This window comes from Nothobranchius furzeri, chromosome 11 (assembly GCF_043380555.1).
Source record: "Nothobranchius furzeri strain GRZ-AD chromosome 11, NfurGRZ-RIMD1, whole genome shotgun sequence".
Classification (NCBI taxonomy): Eukaryota; Metazoa; Chordata; class Actinopteri; order Cyprinodontiformes; family Nothobranchiidae; genus Nothobranchius; species Nothobranchius furzeri.
In genome coordinates, this window is record NC_091751.1 from 26,572,414 (window position 1) to 26,584,984 (window position 12,571).

Genomic DNA, 12,571 nt, shown 5'->3' on the forward strand with positions numbered 1-12,571 from the left:
CACGCACACACACACACACACACACACACACAGGGCCAGATTAACACTTTGTTGTACCCTGGGCAACAATATTAAAGGGCCCCATCATCACGACCCAAGGATCACCATAATGTGGTCACATACAGAATATTTTACTGTAATATGCAGTAAATATACTCGATACTTGAATGCCTGACATCACGTAACCCGCTCAGGGTAACCTTTGACCCACCTCGTGTAGACTGACCAATGAGGAGAGGGTCTTAACTTGAGGCCCTCTCTTCATTGGTCAGTCTGCATGAGACTGACTCCCAACCGCTCCCAACTGTCGTTCAAAGTCATAGGCAGCGAAGCGTCTCTGTGCAGCGCAAAAGCCCGGGTGGACAGTTTGTTTAATATAGGGTGACCATATTTCCATTTCCAAAAAAGAGGACAGGGGATCTGTGCCTATGATGTCACACTATGGCAACGCCACACAACGCTGGGACCCATTTTTTTGTAAGAACTAAATTAATATAGATTCGGCCAATAAAAGGGCTCTAAAACAATTTATATGTGAATATTTAGCATATATATTGCAAAATCTCATTTTTCTACTTCAGTGCTTTTTGCCTTGGACCCCAAAATGTCTTGAAACGGCCCTGGGTGTGTGACTGAGTTATGAAGGTGATCTGAATTTTATCAGATGTATAAATATGACATGTGTATAACTTATTGTTTTAATACAGGTAAAAACGCGTAGTGGAGATAAATCTACCTACATTTTACTTTGTTTTCTTGTTTTTATTTAACTATTTTCCTGTCCTGTCTGTCTCTCATCTTCCTGCATCTCCTCTAAACTCTCCAGAAAAACTGCTGCCTGGATTCTTACTTTTTCACCTCATCAGTTACTTTTCAGCAGATCAAAGGGATCTCCTGACCGCAAAGCGGAGAGCGCGTTTCGATGCTGCGTCAGTGAGGTGACATCACCGCAGCACAGGTGATGAGCTCCGCAGTAGCAGAGCGCTTCAGGCACAAATAAGACAGAAAGTAGAGAACATGTGCGGACATGAACGATCGTGTGTTAATTATAGTTTTTTGGGTTGCGCCACTTTGAGAATGGACCGTGCGCTGGACGCAGCAGCCTGGAGCGCTGCACCAACGATCAGCGCTCTGCTGCTCTCTGCTCACAAGAGTCCATAAATGATGTAATATAGATAGAACACCTTTTTCCGGCTCCCCTGGATGTGTAGGATATACAGCTCCCCCATAATTTGACCCCTGCTCCTGGATGAAAAGCCGGACATTTTCATCAGTACAAGAACCCCCAGTCCGGACGCCCGGACAGAGAGTGAAAAGTGGACATGTCCGGGAAAAAGAGGACGTATGGTCACCCTAGTTTAAATAAAGCGGGAGTTTGCAGATGCAGTGTTTTGCTCGTGCCCTTGCTGCCCTGGGCCCTTTAGAGTACGTGGGCCCTGGGCAATTGCCCAGTTGCCCATATGGTTAATCCGGCCTTACACACACACACACACACACACACACACACACACACGCACACGCACACGCACACACACACACACACACACACACACACACACACACACACACACACACACGAGTACAGTAAATTCCCATTTCTGCCACAATATGAAGAGAAAAACGAGTCAAGACCAAAAAGTTGTTATGATTTTATGCACCTTGATCCTAAAAGGCTTCATGGAACTGAAGTGAACTGAATGCTTAGGAATGACCGTGAATGAGACATAAAGCAAAACGACATCCTGCACTCTGGCTCGGAGCGTGGTATATTTTACTGGCTTGTTTTATTGCTTCCTCCGTCTGCTTGTTTAATCGAATGCATCAGCTGGAGCACTTAACCTCTCTGGCAGATGCATCTGCTGCTGGTGCAGTCTGTTTCCCTGGGGTTCAGGCTGTAATGACGGTAAAGAAGCTGTGGTCATTGTGCTTTTCTGATTAGCTCACACTGACCATACATTTCTTTGCGTTTTTTATCTCGGCTTAAACACTGAAAGACTAACTCAGGTTTAAGATTTCAGAAGTGAATCCTTGATCACCACAGGTGTACGTGCGGCCATACTTTAACTACGACCCAGCCAGTGACAACCTAATCCCGTGTCGAGAGGCAGGAATGGCCTTCAGGAAGGGCGACATCCTTCAAATTGTCAACCGAGAGGACCTCAACTGGTGGCAGGTGAGCCTTCAATTTGTTTTGTTTTCACTTGTCAACAAAAATCACAGGAGCCATAAAAGGTTGTTCTGTGATCTCCAGGCATGCCATGTAGTGGGTGGAGCCACAGGACTCATTCCCAGCCAATTTCTGGAGGAGAAGAGGAAAGCTTTTGTTCCCAGAGACTTTGATGGGTCAGGTGTGTTCTGTCCCGCTGGTTTGACAGAGTGTTCTTCTAATCAGCTGTTTGGCTGCTGGCGGCAGCAGGAGACGGGGGATTATGACAATTCTTACCCCAGACCTGACGCCAATCTGGCACTAGTATGTTTAAAGCTGAGGTAAAGGAGCATGCCTGCCTCCTACTGGCCAAATGCTGCAGTAACATACAGATAGATTGATAACTACTGTATCATGGGGAGGGATCTGGTTGCCATGGCAGCGGCTAAATGTGATAGAAATAGAAATCAAAAAGTTACAGAAAAAGTGCAGCTTGATAATTAAACATTCTTATCTTCTGTCTTTTATATTTAACCCCAAGCAACTAAAGAACACACACCAAAGCACAGCAATAAACTGGTGACGGTTCTCAGTCATCCAGGTCATGGTAAGCCAAAAGGGTTCGAAAGAAGGCAACTGGACTTCTTTGGTTTCTTGAAGACGTTTTGCTTCTCATCCGAGGAGCGTTGTCAATTCTAACTGGAATGTGGGAGAGTCAGGCTAATAAGCTGCAGCTGTCTAGCCTGGCAAGCCAGCTAAATAAATGTATTATTTAGTCTGGCCACGCTCCATTGACGGCTCTTGGTTGTGGGGTGGGTTCTACTGTTGTCTTTCAAATGATCTCTGCATTCCACTGGACAATGAATGTGACATACTCTTGTTTCACTCTGTTGCATCATCCCACCCACCAGGCATATAGAGTGCCCTGATTGGCCCACAACGCGGATAAAGCTCTGGGATTTGTTCACTAAGCAGATAGAGCACTATGACTGGCCCACCATTATGGACCAATCACAGCTCTTTATGTGTTTGAAACCCCTCTAGAGAGCTGTGATTGGCCAGCCAGAGTCCTGGTAGGAGCTGCTGAGGTTCCAATGGAGCATGCCTAGACCATTCTTTGCAAAGCAAGAATTTGGTCTAGTTCACTAGGCTAGCAGCTGTCTATTGTCGCTTAACAAGCAGAAAATCACTCTGAATACCCCTCCTCCCTACGCCTACCCTGACAAGTCGTTAGCCTCGATTGTGAGGGAGTTGTTGTGTTGATTAGATGCAGAAGGTGTGCCTTAGACTGTAACAGCTCAGGAATAAGATTTAGAGCTGCATTGTAGATCCTGTAAAGGTGAAATATAAAGCCGGGTGTACACTGTGCGACTTTTTCACTTTTTTGAGCCGATTTTCCACTCGTGCGAGAATCCACGAGATCGGGGCGAGTTTTGCGCCGAGCGTCGTGTACAGGGGGTTACGAGAGACCATAAACACCACGTGACCAGCTACCGATCAGCAATCGTGAGCTCGCACAAACTTCTGGCGTGTTTGAAAATTTGCTCGTCCCTCGTGAAGGTATCGCACTGTTGAAGCGGCGCTGTGAGCAGCTGCGACCCAAAAAGTACCAGAACCGCTCACGGCGCAATCATGCATCAACACCGCCCGCCCGGTATTTCCCTAATAACACACGTTGTTCATTTTTATTTCTGCACGTTTTTTTACTCACAAAGATTGTCAAGAAAGCGTGTTTGTCGTGTTCATGTCAAATTAAACAGATCACAAAACCCAGATTTACTTTCTTTATTTCGTTTTCCTCATCCAACCCCCATAAATCCCTGTGTGTCCTCCTGCAGCACTCCCGAAGGACAACAGGCAAAACAAGAGAAAAAAGTCTGGCGTGTTGTGTAAAAACTGCTATTTTTAGCGTATTGTTTAGGTCTGACGTGTTGCTACCAGACGTACAGTGTGAGCAGTCAGGTCGCATCTGAGAACTGGGTCGTGCAGTGTGAGCGCATGACTCATGAGATCTGCCCTGCGAGGAAGTCGTACAGTTTGAGCTGAAGCTGAGTGCTACGAGGGAAAAAGTCGCACAGTGTCCGCCCAGCTTAAGTCACAACAATACATTGCAAAACACAACACACAACAAAATACAGCAACACACACCCACACACTCAAACCAACCCAACATAACCCAACACATAGCAACACACACTCCACCACACACCAAAATTTAGCAACACACACAAATACACACCAACTCATACCTACACAAACCAACACTCATCAACACTCACCATTACGCACCAGCACGTACCAGCCCTCACCAACCCGCACCAACATACACCACCTCACCAACACGCACCAACACACAGTGTGTGTCACACACCAACATGCGCCAACACACACCAATATACACCAACACGTACCAGCCCCCACCAACACGCACCAACATACACCACCTCACCAACACGCAACAACCCTCACCAACATGCACCCACACTCACCAACATGCACCCACACTCACCAACACGCACCAACTCTCACCAACACGCACCAACCCACCACAACTCACACCAACATGCACCAACATGCACCCACACTCACCAACACTCACCAACACTCACCAACACGCACCAACACGCACCAACACCCACCAACACGCACCAACCCACCACAACTCACACCAACACGCACCAACCCTCACCAACACGCACCAACCCTCACCAACACGCACCAACACTCACCAACATGCACCCACACTCACCAACATGCACCCACACTCACCAACACTCACCAACATGCACCGCCACTCACCAACACGCACCAACCCACCACAACTCACACCAACACGCACCAACCCACCACAACTCACACCAACACGCACCAACATGCACCAACATACACCACCTCACCAACATGCACCAATCCTCATCAACCCTCACCATTATGCACCAATCGTCACCAACACACACCAACACGCACCAATCCTCATCATCCCACAACACGCAACAACCCTCACCAACACTCACCAACCCTCATCAATATGCAACAACCCTCACCAACACTCACCAACACACACCAACACTCACCAACTCTCACCAACCCACAACAACCCTCACCAACAGGCACCAACACTCACCAACCCGCAACAACCCTCACCAACACGCACCAACACTCACCAACACGCAACAACCCTCACCAACACGCACCAACACTCACCAACCCGCACCAACACTCACCAACCCGCAACAACCCTCACCAACACGCACCAACACTCACCAACCCGCAACAACCCTCACCAACACGCACCAACACTCACCAACCCGCACCAACACTCACCAACCCGCAACAACCCTCACCAACACGCACCAACACTCACCAACCCGCAACAACCCTCACCAACACGCACCAACACTCACCAACCCGCACCAACACTCACCAACCCGCAACAACCCTCACCAACACGCACCAACACGCACCAACACACACCAACACGCACTAACACTCACCAACACTCACCAACCCGCAACAACCCTCACCAACCCGCAACAACCCTCACCAACACGCACCAACACTCACCAACCCGCAACAACCCTCACCAACATGCACCAACACTCACCAACCCGCACCAACACTCACCAACCCGCACCAACACTCACCAACCCGCAACAACCCTCACCAACCCGCAACAACCCTCACCAACACGCACCAACACTCACCAACCCGCAACAACCCTCACCAACACGCACCAACACTCACCAACCCGCACCAACACTCACCAACCCGCAACAACCCTCACCAACACGCACCAACACTCACCAACCCGCAACAACCCTCACCAACCCCAACCAACACTCACCAACCCGCACCAACACTCACCAACCCGCAACAACCCTCACCAACTCGCACCAACACGCACCAACACTCACCAACCTGCAACAACCCTCACCAACACGCACCAACACACACCAACACGCACCAACACTCACCAACATGCACCCACACTCACCAACACTCACCAACCCGCAATAACCCTCACCAACCCGCAACAACCCTCACCAACACACACCAACACGCACCAACACTCACCAACATGCACCCACACTCACCAACACTCACCAACCCGCAATAACCCTCACCAACCCGCAATAACCCTCACCAACCCGCAACAACCCTCACCAACCCGCACCAACTCGCACCAACACTCACCAACCCGCAATAACCCTCACCAACCCGCAACAACCCTCACCAACACGCACCAACCCTCACCAACACGCACCAACACTCACCAACCCGCAACAACCCTCACCAACACGCACCAACACTCACCAACCCGCACCAACACTCACCAACCCGCAACAACCCTCACCAACACGCACCAACACTCACCAACCCGCAACAACCCTCACCAACACGCACCAACACTCACCAACCCGCACCAACACTCACCAACCCGCAACAACCCTCACCAACACGCACCAACACGCACCAACACACACCAACACGCACTAACACTCACCAACACTCACCAACCCGCAACAACCCTCACCAACCCGCAACAACCCTCACCAACACGCACCAACACTCACCAACCCGCAACAACCCTCACCAACACGCACCAACACTCACCAACCCGCACCAACACTCACCAACACGCACCAACACTCACCAACACGCACCAACACTCACCAACCCGCAACAACCCTCACCAACACGCACCAACACTCACCAACACGCACCAACACTCACCAACCCGCAACAACCCTCACCAACACGCACCAACACTCACCAACCCGCACCAACACTCACCAACCCGCAACAACCCTCACCAACACGCACCAACACTCACCAACCCGCAACAACCCTCACCAACCCGCACCAACACTCACCAACCCGCACCAACACTCACCAACCCGCAACAACCCTCACCAACTCGCACCAACACGCACCAACACTCACCAACCCGCAACAACCCTCACCAACACGCACCAACACACACCAACACGCACCAACACTCACCAACATGCACCCACACTCACCAACACTCACCAACCCGCAATAACCCTCACCAACCCGCAACAACCCTCACCAACACACACCAACACGCACCAACACTCACCAACATGCACCCACACTCACCAACACTCACCAACCCGCAATAACCCTCACCAACCCGCAATAACCCTCACCAACTCGCAACAACCCTCACCAACTCGCACCAACACGCACCAACACGCACCAACACTCACCAACCCGCAACAACCCTCACCAACACGCACCAACACACACCAACACGCACCAACACTCACCAACATGCACCCACACTCACCAACACTCACCAACACGCACCAACACTCACCAACACGCACCAACCCACCACAACTCACACCAACACGCACCAACATGCACCAACATACACCACCTCACCAACATGCACCAATCCTCATCAACCCTCACCATTATGCACCAATCGTCACCAACACACACCAATCCTCATCATCCCACAACACGCAACAACCCTCACCAACACTCACCAACCCTCATCAATATGCAACAACACGCACCAACACTCACCAACCCGCAACAACCCTCACCAACACGCACCAACACTCACCAACCCGCAACAACCCTCACCAACACTCACCAACCCGCAACAACCCTCACCAACCCGCACCAACACTCACCAACCCGCAACAACCCTCACCAACACGCACCAACACACACCAACACTCACCAACCCGCATCAACCCTCACCAACACTCATCAACATGCACCAACACGCAACAAACCTCACCATTACGCACCAGCACGTACCAGCCCAGGTCTGATTCAGCAGCTTCAATAGAACGTCAGCTAACCACCATCCTCTCCAGCTTCCACAGAGTTCCTAGAACCGTTTTCATTTGGAGTCCAGTGTGGGATTTGCATGAAGTGAGAATATTTTAAGATTTTTGGCTTTTTGGCTGAGTGTGCTGATTCCACAGGTGTACAACCATGGATCTGCATGAATATGGAGCAACTGTGGGTGGAGAAAATTCCATGTTATTAATTTAGTCCTACTTTGTGACCTCACCCTTTCTGATGCAGCTATTGGGCTTGAAGAAGGAGGCAGAGATTAGCAGAATCCTCTTAAAAACCACCTCATCCAGGATGAAAAGCATCAAACCAACAAGTTCAGTCTTTTTTATTTGTTTGATGCGTCTGTTGGGATCCAGCTGTTAATGCTGGAGAATCCTGTTCCAGGTCTTTAGAGTCGAGGTTATCATCCAGGTATCTGCAGGACGACCCCATGACTACGTCCGTTCCAAAAGGTGGAGGCTCCTCCTGTCCAAGTAATTAAAAAGTTCCTCTTTTGTTTTGTAGGAATACTTTGTGGAACCTTGGCAGCAAAGAAGAAGAAGAAGATGATGTATTTAACAGCTAAGAATGCAGGTCAGAAGGATTTCTTGATTCGCAGCTGATATTTTTGGTAAATAAATTTTTTGAATAATTTCTAACTTTATCCAAACAGAGTTCGACAGACACGAGTTACAGATTTACGAGGAAGTGGCCAAGGTTCCGGCTTTCCAAAGGAAGACTCTGGTTCTGATTGGAGCTCAGGGAGTGGGCCGACGCAGCCTGAAAAACCGACTGATGGTCCTCCAACCCACATGCTTTGGCACCACTGTTCCATGTACACATTTCAGTCTCATAAATACTGAAATAAAACCTTCCTTCACACTCCAGCTCTTGACTCCTTAACACAGTTGTTTTATTTCCAGACACTTCACGGAGACCCCGCGATGAAGAGCTAAACGGGAACTCCTACAACTTCACCTCAAGGACGGAGATGGAGGCGGACGTGAAGGCTGGTCGCTTCCTGGAACACGGAGAGTACGACGGCAACTTATACGGCACGAAGATCGACTCCATCCATGAGGTGGTGTCCACGGGACGCACCTGCATTTTGGACGTCAACCCACAGGCACGCAGCACAGAATTCCACCTTTAAGAGTCGGGAATCTCCTCCGACTGTGGAACCTTTAATGATTCCTGTGTGTGATGTTCTGTCTTGTTCTCCAGGCGCTGAAGGTGCTGAAGACAGCAGAGTTCATGCCCTACGTGGTGTTCATCGCGGCGCCCGACTTTGACACGCTGAAGGGCATGCACAAAGCCGTGGTGGACGCCGGCCTCACGACCAAACAGCTCACCGTGAGTAACGAGCGTGAGGACGTGCACACGCATGCAGTGACAGTGAGATGATTCCCATCAGCTCAGATCTCCTCATGACTTTTTGAAATATTATTGGAACGAATACATTATGAATTAAATAGTATTTATTCTTGACTAAATACGGGTGAAACTGGAAAGATTCAGTGTTCTACTTGTTGATGTTGGTTGGAGCTGTAGCTACATTGTACCCCATCACCACCAGCGTGTGAATGTGTGAATGACTGATGGTGTTGTGAAGCGCTTTGGGGGGCTGTAGAGCTCTAAGAAGGCGCTATATAAAAGCAGGTCGTTTACCATTTTAAATGAAAGGTCTATTATTTCTTGAAGGAAATAGCCTAATGCAGGACCTGAATGAATGTTTTAGCCGCAGTCCCGATCGAAACCGTCTCAGCTAAGGCAGAAAAAACCAAGCACAGAACCGTGCCACGTGTGAGTGTCTCCAGAACCGACCCATTCCTCCCGTTTCTGCAGGACGTGGACCTGAGGAAGACCGTGGATGAGAGCGCTCGGATCCAGAGGGCGTACAGCCACTACTTCGACCTGACCATCGTCAACGACAACCTGGACAAGGCCTTTGAGACGTTACAGGCTGCTGTGGACAAACTGTGCACGGAAGCCCAGTGGGTCCCGGTGAACTGGGTGTACTGAGGACCGTTAACCGCCACGAAGAGGACAAGAGGGGGCAGGTCAAACAGCATCGTCAATGAGGCTCTCTCTCCTCCCAGGCCAGCTCACTGTGCAGCTCCTTTTCTACACAAAACTCAAAGGGAAAGAGTGCTTATTTATTTTATAACGTTTTTATTAAAAAAATCTATTTGATGTGGGAATTCTGTAGGATGAAACTAAAGTGTTCTGTGTCTGGGTCAGATTGTTGTGGACTAATTTATTGTAGTTTCACACCTTTTTACCGTTTTGTAGTTTAGTTCTTTAGAAAACCCTCCTTACACAGGATTCAGCTCCAGACGTCTCATCGAGCAGAAACCGTCACACACCAGCTCCACGTCTGGACCGCCATCCTGCTGAGCTTTTCTGTCTTAAGCAGCTGGCCCTGATTTGGTCTTCCACTGTGCACAAATGCCCACGCGAAGAAGAGAATCGTTGTGTTGTCAAAGTGACTCCTAGTGTGTAGCGTTTTAATCACACGGCTTTGTGGTCATTGCTCCATTTTTAACCGTTTTGTTCTGGTGAGATTTTAACGGCAAAGCCCTCGCCGTCACCAAACCCCAACAGCCAACGCTTTAAACGCACTGATCAGATTTTATCTAAGAAAGCCAAACTATCAATCTGTAGCATTTCTCTTCTTCCTCGGCTGTTCTCGGACTCGTTTTACACCTCAGGAGGACAGAATTTGCCTCACGAGAACATTTCTGCATCCTGAGGTCAGTCTTTTCCAAAGGTTCCTTCATCCATCTCATGTGTTTTTACCTTTTGTTAGTAAAGATATAATTAATAAACCTGATTAAAGCTCACAAACTAGTATTTTGTTATTTGTGTGGCATGTTAACATTGAAGGTGATAATTGAACCTGGAAACTTCCTGCATCATTTCCTGTCTAGTTATTAATAATAATAAAAAAAAAACTTTTAGCCCAAAAAGGGATGAGTTCATCACTATGAAGTGTGCGTGAAAACTAGTAAAATATCCTTAAACCATTTTATGGACACTGAAAAAGAAAGAGAAAAGATGCTTTTTCATGTTTTTATCATTTCAGTTTAGCTAGAAATTCAGTGTCTAAAAAAAATCCATTTTAAAATGAGACCTTTTCTAACCCTCCCACTGTCTTCATGGGTGACCCCGCCAGGAAAGTTGACCATTGAGCAGGATTGATGGTTTATCCCTTGAAGTCCACGTGGCAGGGGTGAGGTGGTGCTCACTCCTCAACGATGAAATGATTTTTCTGTTAAGACTGAATTTTTGACATAAATAAATTTGGCTAATTAACAGAAACTTGTTCTGGTGTGTTTATCGGCTTAATAATCGACCACAGGGTTGTACATCCTGGAAGGGGAGCGTCCTGTCACACGTGGAGTCAAACTAAACACTAAAACAGCCAGGCATGGTGGTGGTAGTGTGATGGTCTGGGGCTGCTGTAACTGATAGAACTAAGAATTCTGCTCTTTAGAACATCCAGAAGACCATCTGACCTTAAATAGGCTGTTCTTGCTGGAAAACCCCTAGCCATGAAATGTAAACAGACAGTAGTCAAAGCAAAAATGATTTTGCTCTGCATGTCAGTCTAGCCACGCTCCCTTAGAGCCTCAGCAGGCCTGACAAGTCTAGCATCTTGCCAATCACAGCGCTCTATAGCTTTGGTGGGTTGGATGATGCGAAGGAGTAGTGCAACTAAGATGGTAGAAAACTTTTCTCTCCAAGTGATTTTCTCCCCCAGAAGAAGCTACAATGGTGTTCTGCTGAGCTGTGGTGCCCTCATGGAAAGGGCCATGGGCTAGCACACTGCTGCTAACCACTTAAACATTCTCCCTCGCCTGATAACATTTTACTTCCTTTGACATTGAATGTGCTACTACTAGTTTACCTGTTGAATTAATGATGGATTCACTAAGATAAATACAATAAAGCTTTTCTCTAAAGAAATATCTAAGAAATCACAATGTAGTCATAGAAACATCACTTGGTATGTTTTGTGTGTGTGTGTGTGTGTGTGTGTGTGTGTGTGTGTGTGTGTGTGTGTGTGTGTGTGTGTGTGCTCTGTCTTCTTGATCCCCAGTGAGTCATGGTGGATGGCTGCTTATTGACACTTTGCACATGACGTCATGCCATTCCTGTGACCGCCCCCTTCGCCATGATGGACGGCAAAAAGACCGTTTACACCCGTAGAAACTCCAGTGAAGGTAATCAAAACAAGCCAGTTTGTAGCCTTTTATCGCTTTTATTTAGTTGATTTGACAGTAAAATGGTTTTAGCTTGTTGCGTGGTCGGCTGCACTAAGCGACAAGGATGTAAACTCAACTCGTTTCTTTTTAACAACTTTGATGGAGACCGAGGACGGAGATGAACTGCAGCAATCAATCAAGCGGACTAGTAGGCCTCAGATTTGCAGCGAACATGTTTTTACCGGGTAAGATTAACGTTCATTTATTTCACGAGGAAGACAGGGACAGGGTGTGTTTAAACAAGTCATTGATAATGCTGATGGATGGGCATTTCTCCACGGAGGCTTGCTACGACCACTGAAGTGTAAAACGAGACAATTATTAATATTAAAGC

At 48.2% G+C, this 12,571-nt stretch overlaps 1 protein-coding gene across 2 annotated transcripts in view; it reads left to right on the forward strand.

Annotated features, from left to right (window-relative positions):
• pals2b (protein associated with LIN7 2, MAGUK p55 family member b) overlaps positions 1-10,209 on the forward strand; it is a 37,573-nt gene extending 27,364 nt beyond the window's left edge. For both annotated transcript variants that reach the window (XM_015955822.3, XM_054745096.2), the window contains 7 exons: positions 2,042-2,173; positions 2,252-2,348; positions 8,495-8,563; positions 8,643-8,804; positions 8,893-9,095; positions 9,194-9,322; positions 9,815-10,209. In XM_015955822.3, the coding sequence (XP_015811308.1) occupies positions 2,042-2,173; positions 2,252-2,348; positions 8,495-8,563; positions 8,643-8,804; positions 8,893-9,095; positions 9,194-9,322; positions 9,815-9,991 (969 nt within the window). In that variant the 3' untranslated portion in view covers positions 9,992-10,209. The remainder of the gene's footprint in view (positions 1-2,041; positions 2,174-2,251; positions 2,349-8,494; positions 8,564-8,642; positions 8,805-8,892; positions 9,096-9,193; positions 9,323-9,814) is intronic.
• Positions 10,210-12,571: the final 2,362 nt, after the last annotated feature.